We start from the raw sequence: 17,165 nt of genomic DNA, 5'->3' as shown, positions 1-17,165 counted from the left end.
TATTAAATTAGATTGGTGTTCTGTTGTGTAATTAGATTGCCACGTGTGTTGTTGTTAGCCCTAAAACTTAATATTTAAAGCAGCCTTGATTTCCAAAGTGTTTAACATGTTCGTGTTGGGGAGGAAGAGTTCTGGAATCATTGTTCAACTCACGAAATGTTTGCTTCATCTTCTTCTTGCAAATGCACAGGTTGGGTGTAAAACCCACTTGCTTTTGTGATCGGCCTACAATCGTCTGCGTTGCTAGAACCCCTAAACACAAGGGCAAAAGATTTTGGGGTTGTTCTAACTTCAAGGTAAGTTTAATGGTGAGTTTTGATTTCCACAGGTGAGAGTTTTGATTTCGTTGACGAGGGAGTGTGTTTTCTTCTTCCACAGGTTGGGGGTGAAGATTTTGTTGGATGCAACTTCTTTGAGTGGTGCAGTGAAGAAGTAATTCACTCTCCAAATGTGGTGAATGTAGAAGACAGTAGTGCAAGTGCAAGAAATAAAGAAGTGGGTGGAAGTTTGATGAAGATGGAAGAAAGAGATGTTGAAAAGCTGAAAATAGGTTGTTTGGAGAAAAGTATAGTTATTTTGGAGAAAAGGATGAAGGTTTTAATGGGGATGGTGTTTGTTACATGTGTTTGTAATGTAATTGTGATATCAATGTTGATGAAACTAGGTTGATATCAATGTAATTTGATATTTGGAATGTTATTGTCTGTTTTATTTATAAAGGTTACTTCTAATGATGTTTAATACTGTCTCATTTGATTTATTTAATTTCATATGGGCAACATAAGTTAAAGAAAGTGCAAATGTAACATCATAAAGCAATGGTCAATAAAACCTGATAGCAACTTTGTCTTACTCAGCGCATAACATAACAAAAGAAACCTCATATTACTTCATCAGTACAAATTACAGCAAAAGAAAACCTGATAGCAACTTTGTCTTACTCAGTGCATAACATAACAAAAGAAACCTCATATTACTTCATCAGTACAAATTACACCAAAAGAAAACCTCACATGTCTTCATCAGTACACATTACACAAAAAAAAAAGTGATATTACATTCTTCCTTCATCAGTACATATTACAAGACATTTAAATGTGAGTTGTGTTTGTTGAGTAGGTTGGTCAGCAGGCACATCTGTTGTTGGTGGAGGCACATATGGTGTTGTAGGTCGTTGTGGACATGATTTTTTGTTGTGTCCAACTTCTTTGCAGAGAGCACAGATTTTTTTGTTCCCACCCTTTCTTAATTCAGTGTCATTCTTCTTCAACTCCTAAGCCTCTAGTCTTCATTTTTTCTTGGGTTTTCCTGGCATTGTCCTCTTCTTTGGGGGTGATAACAGTTGAAAAACTGTTATTTTTAGACTTAATTTTGACCTTAAAGACAACCTTTATGACTTAGAAACTAGCTCGTAATCATGTTTTTGCTTATGTTTTGGAAATAAGAGAGTTGGATGAGTTTTATGCTTGGTTTTCCTTGTTTTTGCAGGTTTTAAATGAATTGAATGGAAGAAGTAAAGTAGCCATAAGTTGGAGTCAGGAAAGGAAGAAAAAGTGCATAAAAGAAGAGCCGCTGATATCGCTCAGCGGAAATTTGAAGTCTCGCATCACCGCTGAGGGGCAAAATTGCAACTGAGCGTCAAATAGAAGAACCACACTTACCGCTGAGCGCCATTTTAATGGGCCTTGGGCCACTTTCCTGTAATCTTTAGGAGTTTATATAAGGTTTTAGTCGACCTAGGGTTAGTATCTTTTGGCATAACGAAGCAAAAATCACACTTTCTTCACCCCTTGGAGGAGAATTTTGGATGCTCAAGCTCCACTCTTCAAATTCTAGGGTTCTATCTTTCATTCTTTCATTATTTTTCATCTAGTTTCACCATGATTATGGTGAACTAAACCTTCATTGTTGTTGGAGAATCAATGTAATCCTTTGAAACTCTCATGTATTGAATTGGTTCTTTAATCCATATGCTTTCTTTCATTAATTGTTAGGGTTTTTCTTCTATACTTTATGCATGCTTTGTTTAACTCATTCAATTGCATGATCATTGATGTTATTTGTATGGACACATATAGATAAATCTAGACATGAATAAATTCTCCCAATAGTAATATTGCCTAGACATAGGGATAGGAGGATTGGTTGTCTTTAAGCTTCTATGCGAATGTAATGCATGAATAATTGCTAGGGAGACAAGACATTGTAAACTAGTGATTAGGAGTAGGTTTTCTTCACCAAGACATTGGGTTTAAGGTAAATTAGAAAGTGACATTAACATTAACGAAGAAAGATGAATTCTTGAATACATAAGAGTGGATAGGATGAATTGAAAACCCCAACAACATCATCATTCCATATATTTCGATCACGTTTTGCTTCTTTTGTTCAATTGATCAATACATGCATTCATATTTACGTTTTAGTATTTACATTTAAATCTACAAGACTTTGTTCACAAGTTTAATTTAATCAACAAATCACATAATTGTTTAGGTCGTGAGTCCTTTGGGAAACGATACTTGGTCTTACCATTTATTATTACTTGATACGATTCGGTTACACTTGTCGAGGGTTAACAAGGGGTAATACATCTAGATATGAAGTTATGTCCCAGACAAGTTGACCATTAATAGGATAAATGATGGTGTTGTAGGTCTCTTCATAAGTAGACTTCCTAAACCAATGGCCAATGTAGTCTTCTGCATTTAAATTCAAGAATTTCATTGCGGTTATGGCGTGAGTGCAAGGAATGCCAGTAATTAACCACTTTCTACAACTGCACTCCTTGTTTTCAAGATTCACAACATATTGCTCCCCATATTGTGAAATGTGTAGGACTTCAAATAATTGATTTGATGACCATCTATCATGAGTACAAAATGACAACACAAATTAATGATGAACAAGCTCTTCTTAATGATGAACACAAATTAATTATAGGTTTAAAGTTACCTTGGTAACCAATATCTGGTTAACCATGACTGCTTTTGAAATCTGTTAAGAACCTTAGGGCACACAGAACCTTGATATAATGTCATCTTTTTCCTGTTCGTAGCCCATCTCTTCATGATGTAAACTCTAATGTCTTCTAACATAGTGATAATTGGCTTACACCTAGTACGAACTAGCACACTGTTGAAGCCCTCACACATGTTGTTGACAAGAGTGTCAGATTGTGATCTAGGGGTGAATCTAGATCTTGACCAAAACCTAAGAGATTTAAATGTCAGTAAATATAACTGTCAAAGTAAATATAACAATAAAATAACAATAACGTTTGGAGAAAAGTGAATACATACCTAGCTGGAATTGCAATCAAGTATTTAAATGCCTCTACATTGATCTCTTTAATTTTCCATCTCTTCCAACTGCTGTTAGTAACTCCCCTCCATACTTGCCTTTCAAAAAGCATCCATCTAAACCAATGATGGGTCTACAACTAATGAAGCTATCTTTGCATGCTTTTAAGCATACATAAATTCTATTGAATATACATTCATCATTACACTTTTCAACCTTTATTTTGACTGTTGAACCTGGATTTGCTCTGAGAAGCTCATGACCATAACCATAGATTCTTCTATATTGTTCATTGAATGACCCCTCAATATTATCTTTTTCCATGGCTCTTGCCCTAAAAGCCATATTTCTAGAGATTCCTACATTCCATATCCTACTTACTTTGTCCCTAATGTCCATGACCTTCATATTAGGGTTTTTTCTGACAGATTTTTCCATCCTTTGACTCAACCACTTAGAAGCCATCAACTTCACATTGAAATTTGTACTATAGCTGTGATCATCAATCACTTTTCTTAGCTGCCATGACTTCGCACCAGACCTATAGGCACAATAAGCATACCATTTGCATTTCCCCTTGCCCCCCAAACATTTTACAACAACCCTCTTCTTGTCATTCTTCATGAATTTCAAATTTATACCATTACTCAGTGCATAGTCCTAATGGCCTCTGTGAATTCTTTTTTCTTAGTGAAATAGGTTCCTACTTCTCATTTATAACCCGTCAAACTTTTAGGCATGCTAAATGTGAGAAACAAAGTTCTACGAATGGAATCATCATCTTCGTCAATATCTGGACCACTATCCAACTAATTTGATACCCACTCAATGTCAGACAAGCCACGAACATCATGCATGGATTCATTATCAGTTGTCCTTGAAGACTCACCAACTGGATTGAAAGGTTGTTCTTCCCTCACATTTCCTTTCGAAGTACCAATGTCACACTCAATGGTGACATCAACTAGACTTTCTTCACTCACAGACTCATCTACATCTTCATCCTGACCATCATCTCCAATCTCATCCTCAGCCTCATCCTCAGCCTCATCCTCAGCCTCATCCTCAACCTCATCCTCAGCCTCATCTACATGATCATCCTCATTCTCATCCTCTTCTACATCTTCTAGCTCAAAATCATTTACATCATGTACCTCAACCTCCTCTACGTCATGTACTTCACCATCCTCAACATGTTCAATCTGTTTAGCAACTTCACTCTCACCCTGCTCCATTTTTGTTCCAACTTCAACCTCACCCTCACAGTGACCCTCCTCCATTTCTGTTCCAACTTCAACCTGACCCTTATCCTCACCCTCAACCTCACCCTCAACCTCACCCTCAACCTCACCCTCAACCTCACCCTCAACCTCACCCTCAACCTCACCCTCATCCTCACCGTGAACCTCACCCTCAACCTCACCCTCCACTTGTCTTGCAACATCACCTTCATCATTAACATCGCTATCAACCCAATCAATCATTTCTATTATCTGTGGTTCCATGGTATTATGAACCACGTACAAATGAATTTCATCCTTTAACTTTGCAATATTCAACATATGCATAGCACCCCTATCATCAGTCAACAATTCTAACATATTTGGCACCATTGACTGACCTCCTAAACTGTACCAAAGTTCTTTTATGTCTATATAACCTAAGTCTTTCACTGAAGCTAATATTCCAAAATAACACCACAAGTCTGGATCACAAGACCATTCTGCTATCTTGCCATCAAATTTTAAATTTCCATTGTCATCACTAACAAAATTCTCACAATGATGGACCACAACTTTAATACGTTCAGCCATGCAATATTATGCTTGAAGCACAAGCTTTTAAGACCTGTACATTGGGGGGAAATATTATGATTTCACTCTTTACTAACTAAGCAAACAATCAGACATCAAGGGGCAAGTCAAAGGTGCTCCGATGCTTAAGTCAGTAAAGGTCCGATCGGTTGTTTTAGTACTAGAATAAATGAACAATTAATTAATCTGCCTATCTCTTACCTTTGACTTGTATTTATAGTTTTGGTCATGAGTCTAGGATTAGCAAAGCCTTACGACCCAATCCCGAACCTAAACCTCGGTGTTTTACCTTAATCACCTCCGCAAATCTACCTGTCATGACCGTCCAGGTTGAGTGCTCGAGCAAAGCCGAACGTCCCACGTGCTAAGTCTGGGACCGTCCAGGAGTCATCTTATACAGTTTTAGTTTTTTTAACATTCTTTTTTCTTTTAGTAAAATCTGTCACTTTATCACAAAAGAATAACTATGTAAAAGTTAAGTCTTAAATATTTTTTATTTTAAAAAAAAAGTTATATTCGTATAGTCAAAAGATCTTATTCAGATTATTAATCTGGTACAATGAAGTAAAATAAATAAATTAAAAATAAAATAATTTTTAATATTTATTACTCTTGGTGGTCCTAACTGTTACGGCAAAATTATCTCTAATGATCACTATAATAAATATAAAAAAGAGAACAAATAAGTTTTATTAATTTAAATTTGATTTTGTATTTAATAAAACAGAGGTTTATTTAAGTTTCAATTCTCTTGCAAATTTGAATATTTTGAATTGAGATTTTGTTACATGCTTTTTTTTTTATTGAATATTATAATTTTTTATATTTTATAATTGAGCTTGTGTCAATTACTTTTTCATTAGATGAATAACCTCTTATCTTACTCAGGCCTCTTGGTGGCTTGTCCCTAGATGTTAATAATTGTGAGGAGTGTAATTGATATAAAATTATGATATTACGATTAAGTATAACATGTTAAATAATAAAAAACGTTTGATCCATCATGATGATAATGGTACAGTTTCTTAATTAATATAAGAGACAATGTGAAAGATAAAATCTTGTATCTTTTAATAGTGATTAAATCAATTAAATAAAGAAAAAATAAATCATATATACTTAATTAAAAAATAAATAAATCTAAACAAAAAAAGTAATCATATGACACGAAAATTAAGGCTGAAATTAAATTTTTAATGCTCGAAAGAAGTATTATGGTATCTTGTCAACCCAAGAAGTGGTGGATGTAGGTAGAATCCTCTGTTCCAATGGAAGATCGGCGGAGAAAGCACGGGGGAGGGTCGTCGGAGAGGGAATCTAAGCATTTTCTGAAAGTCATACTTCCCTCTGCTATTCATGCTAACCAAATGGTAACAAACAAATCTAAGCATTTTTCTGTTTGCTTTTTTCTTTTCTTCCTCTTCTTTCTTTCACCTCCATCATGCATCATTTTACATGCTTCCTTCTATTTTAGATCAAAGTTTGGAGTTTTTTCTATGTTCTATAAGCGCACAACCGGAAAGATTTGAACTTGGAGGAAGATTAGCCTAATTGTTTGTACTTCTCTGCATGCAAACATATTCATTAAAAAAAATGAATCTTTTTTCTTTTTTTCATTTAAAAAATGTCTGTACTTATCTCTTTTTTGCTTCATTATCTCACTCTGTAACTTCTTTGCATGTTTAACATTTGATGCTGTTGATTAAGCTAAATAGTTATAACTATGGCATTGTGCATGACCTGGGGAGGATGTTCTTCTTTGCTTCTTTTCTTCACTTGAGAAGAAAGTGTTGCAGTTTAAATTATCTACTTAGTGTGAGTGACTAATTTAAGAAGTGATCACTGCAGAGAATTCCTGAGGAATTTATAAAGAGATTTGGAGATGAACTATCAACTGTTGCTACAATTACTGTTCCTGATGGTCGTGTTTGGAAAATGAGGTTGAAGAAATATGGTAAAGATGTTTTCTTTGGCAGCTCATGGCGAGAGTTTGTAAACTACTATTCTCTAGGGTATGGTTCCCACCTAATTTTCAGATATGTAGGGAACTCAAAATTTCGTGTTCTTATATTTGATATTACTGCTGCTGAGATTTGTTATCCTCTCCAAACTCGGGGCACTAATAAACCAAATTGGAAGAGGTCCAAGTTTGAGAATGAGCAGCACCACGGCCATGAAACAAAAAAGAAAAAGCGTATGGTGGGGAATGGAGTAGAAACTAAGGATGAAGATGATGTGAATTTAATACGTCCGAGTGAGACTAAAGGAAGGAAGAAAAAAGGTGATTTTTCTCATGGGAAACAAGTCAAAAGTGGATGCAGAGGAAATCACTCTTCTTGGAAGATAGGAAAGGATGTTGCTACTGCTAGTGATAGATCGATGCCAAGAAACCCTTTTGTTACTTGTACCATCAAGTCTTCTCGATTGGTGAGAATAATTTAGCTTCAATATAGAGTTAAAAAAAGTAGTGAATTATGCATGCATAATGTTTTGCAGTGATCAAATTAAAGCTGGTGTTCCTTGTGCAGTATGTGTCAACTGAATTTGCTTGCAAGTATCTGAAGCCAGGTGTTGGTATGATGCTCCAAAATAGTAATGGAGAGCAGTGGGATGTTTCTTGCTCATGTCATAGCCGTTGCAGAGCATTGATAATATCGAGGGGATGGGCTAAATTTATGAGGGACAACGATCTATCAGAAGGAGATCAATGTCTGTTGGAGTTGATAAAGAGGGACCCCATTGTGCTAAAATGTACTGTGCCTGGCGAAGCTTAATATTATGACGTTGACGTTTGAACAGCACCTAGTAGTTTATTGATATGTAGTTTTTTTTCAATATTGATATCTGCTGTTAATTGGTTGGTGAATGCTGGGTGAGAAATTATGACTAGATTATCATCTTGGCGATGTTACATCAACATTATGTATCAGAACTCTAATCCACCAGTGTACAAACCTTGATCAATTAGTATGTATGTATTATGTGTGTGCATTCCTTATTTTCTTGTAGACATAGCACTAACACCTTATTTTCTTTTTTGGTTTACGACCATGGTGTTGAACACTGTATAGCATATAAACATTAGAAAATATTTAATGTAGGGACAAAATGTATAGAGGACATTTTCCCATTTTACTCTAACATGAACTCGCAATGAAAATTAGTTGTCAAAGCAGAATGAGAACTAGAAAATATTTCTATGCACAAGAAAAAGAAAACTTACAGAGGTCACTTACTGATTGAATAATAGTCTTAAATGGGATGAAATCACGTTTCTTCCTCTATTATATTTGAAGATTATAAAAAATAAAAATACTTCTCCCAATTGGGCTTCCTGTTTCACGGTCAATATAGGAAAAGCAATATCAACTCTACAATTGTGTGGTCCTAAGAGATGAAATGATAGAACAAATTATGTTGTGCATTAAGCTATGGAATTTGAGCTATTTCCACCAAAATTTTGTGTAGAGATTGCGGCTTGGAGAAGAATGGACAGTGATCACTGCCTTTGATCTTGAAAACTCCTTCAGGTGGATTTTCCCTCACAAGCTTCTCTTGGACATCTGGTGAAAGTGCACGATCATCCAATGTTTGAATGTAAAACCGGCGCCCGCTGCCATATTTGTCAGTAGATAAAGACAGCTTCTCCATGATTGGACCAAGAGGGCTGTGCCTCATGGAAACCATGGCTAAAGCAACATCCTGAAATACAACTCATTCCAAATATCATCAGAACTTTAAAGTGTTAATGCAACAACCACAAATGCTCAAGCTATCATTCTGGTTACTTGTGTGAAAAAATCAGAATCAATAACAATCCTAATTTGACCACAATCCCTTGACACAAGCTTTCAAGGATTCACTTGACTACTTTCTGCTTAGTGTTATCTGCTTTAAGAAATTCTTTCCTTTTCTGGGGCAATTAAACAACTTTCAAAATAAAAAACACAAGTTTAAGAAATCGTTTTCGAATATTTGTCCATAAAGACCTGTCTTTATGAAATCATAACTCTGTCCCAAAGCATTTGGAAAGGGGATAACACAACTACAACGCATGAGCGTTTTGAGGAAGGGGTTTACTTCTTCAACTTAAATACCAGCAAGCTAATTTTGAGTTCTGAGGGCGTTATCTACCTCACTCAGAGCTCATAGATCAACAACAATTACAAAATTGCCTTTCAGCTCCACTATAGGTTGGAGAACGAATTTGTGTTTGCCTTATTGCACTAATGGGGATGATCATTCAGTTACTCAATTTAAATCTTCTACAAGCATGAAGCTTGCAATGTGGAGTAAACAATGAAGATAAAAGGTATGATCATCATTGAAGGTATATGGCCACAAATCATACAACTTCAAGTATCTAATTTGAATGGGCCGTCAGAATATAGCAGTTAAAAAAATTTGGAGGAAAAGAAGTTAGAATTAGTCTTCAATCCTGTGTACCTTTGCTGGGGATTGGTTAAAATATAACCCTTTCATCTGCTCCTTCTCAAACATAAATCCTGTCGGGGGTTTGTCTTTACCATTCCCATGTATCAAAAACTTTGATTCTTGCATAAAACGTTCAGCAGATCCCAGCTGCAGTGCAGATAATTGGTGAGAACTATTCCAAAATAAAACTAAAATGTGATGGAATCAGAATAACAGAAATAATTAATTATATAAAACATGTTCACTCAAGGATGAAAATACAAAATAAATAATTTTTTCCTCCAGAACTAGCATATTAGAGATTTAGGAAAGGATGAAGTGCAATACATGTCCCACATATAACATAATTGGTAAGAAATGGTTCCAAACTTGGGAAGCTTTGGTGAATAATTTAGGTTGGATTGTATTTCACCACTCTCAAAAATTCAACTGATCACATAAGTCAACAAAAAGAAGCTAACTAAATACCTCTTCAGCATAGACATCAAAAGGTTTTTGACCATCAGATACCATTGTAGCACAAAGGAAAATTGCCTTTGAGATCTTCTGAGGATAATGCTCCAACGCATAAGAAATACATGCACCACCAATACTATGACCAACAAGAATAACCTGCAAAGTTTCCATCTTCATGAAATATAAAAGAATGTTGTATAATAGCATGCTTCAAGTTAAAAGAATGTTGAATGTCACACAGCCAAACCTTTTCATCCTCAGGAAGGTTTTCGAGATAAACAGTCAAAGGTTTTGAATAATCAGCCAATGTAGTGACACTGTTAGTGTCTGTGAGATCAATTCCAGAGCCAGTAAGATCTAAGGCAACTGGGAGCAGCCCTGCTTCTTCTAGAGAGGCAACAGTCTTGTACCAGCACCATGCCCCAAAACCTTCTCCATGGATTAGTACAAACTTTTTTATTTTAATGTTCTCCAGATTTATTGGAACCTGCACAGGATACACTAGCAAGTCAGGCAAATATTTCATACAAAATACAGGGGCAAACATATTTCAACTTTTTAACATGAACAATCAAAAAGGAGATAGCATTGTCATAGCCTATAGGCTATTATAGCTAATGTCTGACCACCAACAACGCTTCCTAACAAATTTTCTTGGCAAAAACAAGGTTGTGAAGAGCGTAAGTACTGATTACACATTTCCTTTCCATTCTAGTTCACAAAACAATCTATCTGCAAACATGAAACAACATCCCCAGTTTTTTCCTTAGACAATTGTGCTAGACTGTCCTAAAAGGCTAGAAGAAAAGCATTTTCCCATGAAGCTTCAGAACAGCTAGGGTCAAAATGCACAAGTATACAGCGGAATCATGGAAAGTGGGGTATGTTAACCAGTACAGGATGCAGGCAACTAATCATAAACAAATCGCATCTTCTTTTGAAAGCACAGTGAAATGGCCATGTACTTTTCTAGATGCACCTTTTGAGGCACAAAAGAACAACCCCCTTTTTTACCTAAAAAAAATAAAAATCGAAAAAAGTAGCCCTTTTGATTTCTTTATGTATGTGCACTTTTCAGCCCTGGCTTGATATGTTGAGTCAACATGCTGCCACTGATCACAAACACTAGTTTTCACTTCTACCCATCCCACATACACAAAGATCTTAATCATGACAAGCTACTTTTGGGCAGTGAAGAAATGATTCAAAAATCAAAACTTTTCAATCAAAATCCACAATTCATGGTAAATATAATATAATAAATAATTAAATAAACAAAACAGGCACACACCTGCTTGTTGGCTGAAAAAGATTCAGACACAGCATGCCTTCTAGAGGAGCCAATTCTCCGAGACATAGACCCTTCAAACCTCTGAGACAACTGATGCTGCTGAAGTGCCATAGACAGTGCCTGAAGATGCAGCTCTTCCTCGTTCACAAGCTTCCTCTGTGATCTACCCATTCTCTTGCTTCTCGATCCAACATCTTTCGAATCCTTCTTAGTCATGCAAATAAAACTGTTACCCATCTTTCACTTTCTTCACTGCTCTTCAGAAAACAAAGAAAGTCGAGGTTTTTCCTCTTTTCTGCCTACTATGGTCCCTGATTTTCTCCCTTTATCGCTATCTCTTGTCTTTTTGTTTTATTTTCCGTGGTGAGGGAGGGTTGGAGGAGTTGTTAAGTTGTTGGGTATGAATGCCAAAAAATATAAAAGGAAAAATATGCTAAGGAACCAACTGATTTTAGAGCTTATTAATTGCGTTGGATTTCAACGACTCCAGACTTTCAATTCATATTTCATTTCTCTTTCTATTCCTTTCAACCTCAACTTAACAACAAAAAAATAGACCTTTTTCTTAATTACTCTGCTTAAGTGTTTTTTACTTTTACAGAACAGTAGCATGGTGTAGAGAATTGAAAGTGAACCCAAACAGACTGAGCTAAAAATAAGCGCATAATAGGTAGATGGTTTTCAACGTGCAGACAAGTGCAACCCATGTCATCATTTTGAAAAAAAAAATATATGAATTGGCTCAAAAAGGTCAAGTTTTTCGTCTTCTACTGTGTTCTTGTAAAGGTTGTAGGAAACTTTATTTATTGGGCAAAAACTACATTGGTCACGTTAAATCTTTGTTTTAGATTCTTAAGGAAGGATTCGATTGAAAATGAGTAGTGTGTCAGCATGGAAATAAGACTCTTTTTTCTGGTTTGGTTAAAATGAAATGTAGAAAGAATAATAACTCATATTGTTCTTACTAAAATTTGGTTTTCTCCCTAACATCTTTTTTGTATTTGTATTTACTCACGTATTTCTATATTTAATAAATTGATATGCTTTCAAAATCATAAAATTTCATGGGTTTCACTTTTATTTAACTAGTCTATATCTTGATTTTTTTTTCATATTTAAATAATTTTAATTAATAATAAAATATGTATTGAGAAATTGTGAGAGAGTATATGGTCAACGCCTCTCAATTAAATTAACTTTGTTAAGATTTAAATAAAATGAAGTGCAAATAAAAATTTGTAAGAAGGTCAAGTTTAATAAGATTTTTTTTATATTAAAGTAAAAATTGTAAAAAAGTGTTTTGAAAATAATGTGACAAAAATGAGATATATTTAAAGTAAAATAAAATCTTATGAAGATGTTTTATAACAATTTTATTTTAGAGATACTTGAATTAATAAATCGTGGCTAGTTTGTGTCTTAAACAAATTTGTTGCATTGAACATATGTTGTTCCTTGTTGAAAAAAAATATATATATATAATGAAATTACAAACTTACAGTATGTATGAAGGGGTTTGGATAATATCTTTATAGTGAATCGAACAAAATTGATAGCGATAGACCTGAAAGAATATTTTATAGGGGATGATTTGAGGTGATTGAAATCCTTGTTGTCTACTAACTATTTACATATAAAGTTTGTATAGGAGAGCATTTTGTTTGTAGGTGTAATATATTCGATTGAAAATTGCTTAAAGAAATTAAATTACACGAGTAAGCATTGAAGTGATTATTATATTACGTTTATATAATTATATATATATATATATATATATATATATATATATATATATATATATATATATATATATATATATATATATATATATATCGAAGTACATAAAGAACTTTAATAATTAAATCATCTATTACTACAACTAATTGTACTCAATTTTCCTTAACCAACAACAATTGTGTGAAGCCATGTACAAGATAAGCATACGGCTAACATTTTTCTTCTGCCCTAAGCATATTACTATAACTTTTCGTTATCATTATTAAGAAATTTTAAATTTCTCCTACCATTTACTCCATACCTTCTTATGACTTCTATAAATTATTGTTTGTTTTCGAAATTCTTACTTTTTATTTATACTCAGTTATATTTTTTGACATTAAAAAGTCTCAAATTTTTTATATTATCTTTATCATTGTCCATTGTCTCACTTTCTTTACTATTATTCAAAATTTTTTTACTTCCACTCTTTATCACACAGTCCTTTATCATTATGTTGGATTGAGGATTTTGATCATCCACAACCCTTTATTTTCATCTTTTGTGTAGAAGTCCCAAATGGATCATCAATGTCTTCTTCAATAATTTTGACTTCAATTTCCACATTACTCTCTTATACATTATCTTTCAATACATTATCTACATCACCATCAAATTGGCATAAACTAATCCTTTAAAATTTTCAAGACCTTTATCTATTGTCTAATCTCCTAACAAAGAAGAATCATTTGTATCACTCACCCTAACCTCATTTCCAGTAACATACTCAACCTCAAACTCAGACTCAACCTTACTCTCACTTTCCACCTCATATTGAGCCTGACACTCACCTTCCACCCTACCCTCACCATGACAATTAGCCTCCACATAATCCTCATCATGACATTCACCTTCATCATCAGTCTCAGTCTCAGTCTCATCCTCACCTTGACAATCACCTTTATCCTTAGCTTCCACCTCATCATTAACAAACAATCACCCTAACCCTCAACCTCAACCTCCACCCCATCCTCACCATAACACTCACCCTCAATGTCAACCTCATTCCCGCTGCACACATTGGTATTGTACCCACTATATACAGGTGCATCACCCTCATTAGGAAAATATTCCAACAAATTGTCTAGTATCTGAGGTTCATAAAATGTGTGTACCACAAACAAGTGAACTTCACCATTTCGCCTGGCAATGTTCACCTTATGAATTGCATCATTATCATCAAACAATAGTTGCCACATTTCTTCCAACATAGAACTCATTCTAATAGAATACCACAACGCATTCATTTTAACATAACTCATATCCTTAAATATGCCTAATATCTCAAAATAAATTCATCTATTGGGTCACATGACCATGTACTTGTTTCCCCGCCATATGTCCTGTTATTTACAAACTTCTTGTCATAGTGGACTACCACTTGAGCAAAGTCCTCGTATATCTCAACCAATATTTATATGTAACATTGTCATATCCATATGCCAAAAAAAAACACATATTACAAACCATACCACCAACACATTCAAAAATAAATTTTAAATGGGAGGACCACAACTTACATACATTTTCATATGGTGGAACAGTAAACCTTAATCCACTAACAAATTGAGTATAATAATAAAGGAAAACATGATTTTCCATAAATTTGAAATTGAAAGTATATAATATTAAAATTATAGTGAATATATCATGAGAAGATTGTTTTACTGCTGTTAATATATAAGCACTTATATATATATATATATATATATATATATATATATATATATATATATATATATAAAAGATGAATATGCATAAAAAAACATCTATTATTATTCTTTTGTAGCTTATATCTTTTTGTATTTTAGTGTTTGCATAAGTGGGGTGGAAAAGTTGTAATATCCTTTATTTAGTGGAGTAAACATTCTTGTAATGAGTTTTATTGTAAATGATCAACGAGGGTTACTCTTTAGTATTCAACCTGTTTTTCTTGTAGTCAAAAGTGGGAAAAAGAAATTAGAGTTTTTGGTTTCAAGGGGAGATAAAAAGGGGTAACTAAGACTGACTTATGTACTCATGTTATTAATGATGGTTTATGCACTCGTGATGTCAGAAGTGACTTGTATACTTCATTTGTAATCCATGTTTGATTATAGTTAAAACCTTTGGGATTTCTTAAAGGAAAATTTGATGTAGCCTGAGACTTGTGGTTTATTATAAATCCTCTTTATAAGAGTTATTCCTTAATGTTAAACCTTTGTTTTTCTTATAGCTAGAAGTAGAAACAAATGTGGAGTTCTTGGTTTAGGGAAGATAAAAAAGGGTAACTAGAAGTGACTTGTGTATCCATGTTGGTAAGAGTGGTTTATGTACTTCTATTGTTAGGAGTGACTTATGTACTTGGTTTGTAATTAGTGTTTGGTTATATTAAAAGCTTTTAAGAGATCTTGAAGAAAAATTAATGTAGCTTAAAAGTTGTGGTAAATTAGTATAAATGCTATATGTCATTCTTGCTCTTTAAATAGTGTGTTGTTAAACGGTTTAGGATTCAAGGCATTGTCCCACATTGAACAAGGTAGTGTCCTACATTGAATAACTCAGTGTCCACCACCATTATTCACTACTATCATCATAAACCTTGACACAGACCATTGATCAGTGTGTCCCCCAAAAGCAATGGTCAATGCATTATATTCCACCTATATTGAATAAGGCACTATCTATAACCATTATTCACTATCAACATCCTAAACCTATCAACACTCATTTCTAACCTTAAACCAATTTACTCATTGGTACGTAGATGGAGTGAAGGAAGATACTCAAATTTTAGAATGTACTTGACAATGATCTAGGTACACATAAAACAAGGATAAATAACATTTAAGGTGATCATGTATAATAAATAACAAACCAATATCTCAAATTTTTATTTACTTTTGTCTTCAATATTATGTTTGGTTATAATTTTTTATAACAAATCTCACTTTTGTTATAGTTTTATGGGTTCCATATGAAAGTTGGAGTGATCAACACCAATCCAAGCCTACTGTGGATACCACCACGGTAATTTGTTTTACAAATTCAAAATGACACTATTATGATAAGGTCAAGTTAAATTTCAATCAATTCCTAAAAATATCTCCCCACTAGGAAATTTGGACAAATTCTATAAAATTGTCAAGAAGAGAAAACTTGATAAGAATTAGGTCATAAAACATGTCCATTGAATTAATGTCTAGAATAACAAATTGAATTAACATTGACCATTAATCTTATGCAAAGACCAACCCTTCTTTCACATATAGGAATACATGAAATGATACATAGTCAATTTCATCTATTTCTTGTCTCTACCACAGCTACTTCAATATTCAAGGAACTAGCATTGTAGACAAATACCGTCATCCACTTTCCAATTTGGTTCTTCATCTACTCAACTTATCTGGTTTCTCAACAACATGCATCACAACTCTTGAGCATGACATCTTCACTACAATATATTATAGATGACATACGACAATAGTTTATCAACTTGCGATGATCTAGTGTATTATTTTATTATTATTATTATTATTATTATTATTATTATTATTATTATTATATTTTGCAAAAAATGTTGAAACACCAACTTCAACTCATGCCAATATGGGAGATTTTCAAAATAAATCAATCACTTCTTCTACCCTTTTATGCATGTTTTCATATGATTGGAGAACATTCTTGCTAGGTTTTTTATGCCAATATCCATAAGTAACATTCATCCAAAGAACAAACACACTAAAGAAACTTGTCATGTAACAAACATTATAGTTAACAAATTTGATAAATATAATATAATGTTATAATACTTAAATGTAAAATTCATTTTATTTAAATTATATAATTTGGTTCCTAGAAAATCTACTTTCTAATGGTGGACATGAATATAAATGTGTAATTCATCAATGCTCTTATGTTATTTTATATTCGTAAGTGAAGTTAAATATAAGTGAATTCGAATTTATGTAGTGATAGTTAATGATTACGCAAATAGGATAAAACACTCCTTCCACATGGTGAAAATCATAGTTATTAAATACAAATTTATCTATTTATCTCTCGTTTCTTTTGATTTTGAGACTCGTTTTAGTACTTACGATATTATG

The 17,165-nt window shown here is 33.6% G+C and overlaps 3 protein-coding genes across 3 annotated transcripts; 1 reads left to right on the top strand and 2 right to left on the bottom strand.

Annotated features, from left to right (window-relative positions):
- Nucleotides 1–2,559: 2,559 nt before the first annotated feature.
- On the bottom strand, nucleotides 2,560–3,927 carry LOC148201511 (uncharacterized). The gene is made up of 4 exons (XM_088109417.1): nucleotides 3,540–3,927; nucleotides 3,303–3,306; nucleotides 2,956–3,213; nucleotides 2,560–2,866 (listed from the first exon to the last, which is right to left on the bottom strand). The coding sequence occupies exons 1-4, from the start codon at nucleotides 3,925–3,927 to the stop codon at nucleotides 2,560–2,562; spliced, it is 957 nt and encodes a 318-aa protein (XP_087965543.1).
- Nucleotides 3,928–6,353: 2,426 nt separating this feature from the next.
- LOC124825408 (B3 domain-containing transcription factor VRN1-like) lies at nucleotides 6,354–8,108 on the top strand. Its single transcript, XM_047298015.2, has 3 exons — nucleotides 6,354–6,487; nucleotides 6,966–7,544; nucleotides 7,646–8,108. The coding sequence occupies exons 1-3, from the start codon at nucleotides 6,386–6,388 to the stop codon at nucleotides 7,889–7,891; spliced, it is 927 nt and encodes a 308-aa protein (XP_047153971.1). The 5' UTR covers nucleotides 6,354–6,385; the 3' UTR covers nucleotides 7,892–8,108.
- Nucleotides 8,109–8,328: 220 nt separating this feature from the next.
- On the bottom strand, nucleotides 8,329–11,734 carry LOC124825407 (putative methylesterase 12, chloroplastic). The gene is made up of 5 exons (XM_047298013.2): nucleotides 11,299–11,734; nucleotides 10,255–10,494; nucleotides 10,020–10,163; nucleotides 9,564–9,698; nucleotides 8,329–8,819 (listed from the first exon to the last, which is right to left on the bottom strand). Exons 1-5 carry the CDS (start codon nucleotides 11,533–11,535, stop codon nucleotides 8,547–8,549), a joined length of 1,029 nt encoding a protein of 342 aa, XP_047153969.1. The 5' UTR covers nucleotides 11,536–11,734; the 3' UTR covers nucleotides 8,329–8,546.
- Nucleotides 11,735–17,165: the final 5,431 nt, after the last annotated feature.

Source organism: Vigna umbellata, chromosome 3, assembly GCF_029865625.1.
Source record: "Vigna umbellata cultivar VRB3 chromosome 3, Vumbellata_1.0, whole genome shotgun sequence".
Taxonomy (NCBI): domain Eukaryota; kingdom Viridiplantae; phylum Streptophyta; class Magnoliopsida; order Fabales; family Fabaceae; genus Vigna; species Vigna umbellata.
This window is presented reverse-complemented; position numbering and strand designations above follow the sequence as displayed.

Bases quoted from the DNA above. Each gene is read 5' to 3' on its own strand.
- LOC148201511 (XM_088109417.1), bottom strand. From the start codon at position 3,927: ATGAAGAATGACAAGAAGAGGGTTGTTGTAAAATGTTTGGGGGGCAAG. The intron at 2,867-2,955 runs GTAACTTTAAAC...TACTCATGATAG, and splicing joins ACCAGATATTGGTTACCAAG to ATGGTCATCAAATCAATTAT.
- LOC124825408 (XM_047298015.2), top strand. From the start codon at position 6,386: ATGGAAGATCGGCGGAGAAAGCACGGGGGAGGGTCGTCGGAGAGGGAA. The intron at 6,488-6,965 runs GTAACAAACAAA...TGATCACTGCAG, and splicing joins CTATTCATGCTAACCAAATG to AGAATTCCTGAGGAATTTAT. The intron at 7,545-7,645 runs GTGAGAATAATT...TTCCTTGTGCAG, and splicing joins CCATCAAGTCTTCTCGATTG to TATGTGTCAACTGAATTTGC.
- LOC124825407 (XM_047298013.2), bottom strand. From the start codon at position 11,535: ATGGGTAACAGTTTTATTTGCATGACTAAGAAGGATTCGAAAGATGTT. The intron at 10,495-11,298 runs GTGTGTGCCTGT...TATCCTGTGCAG, and splicing joins CTTTTTCAGCCAACAAGCAG to GTTCCAATAAATCTGGAGAA. The intron at 8,820-9,563 runs GTACACAGGATT...GTTGTATTTCAG, and splicing joins TTAACCAATCCCCAGCAAAG to GATGTTGCTTTAGCCATGGT.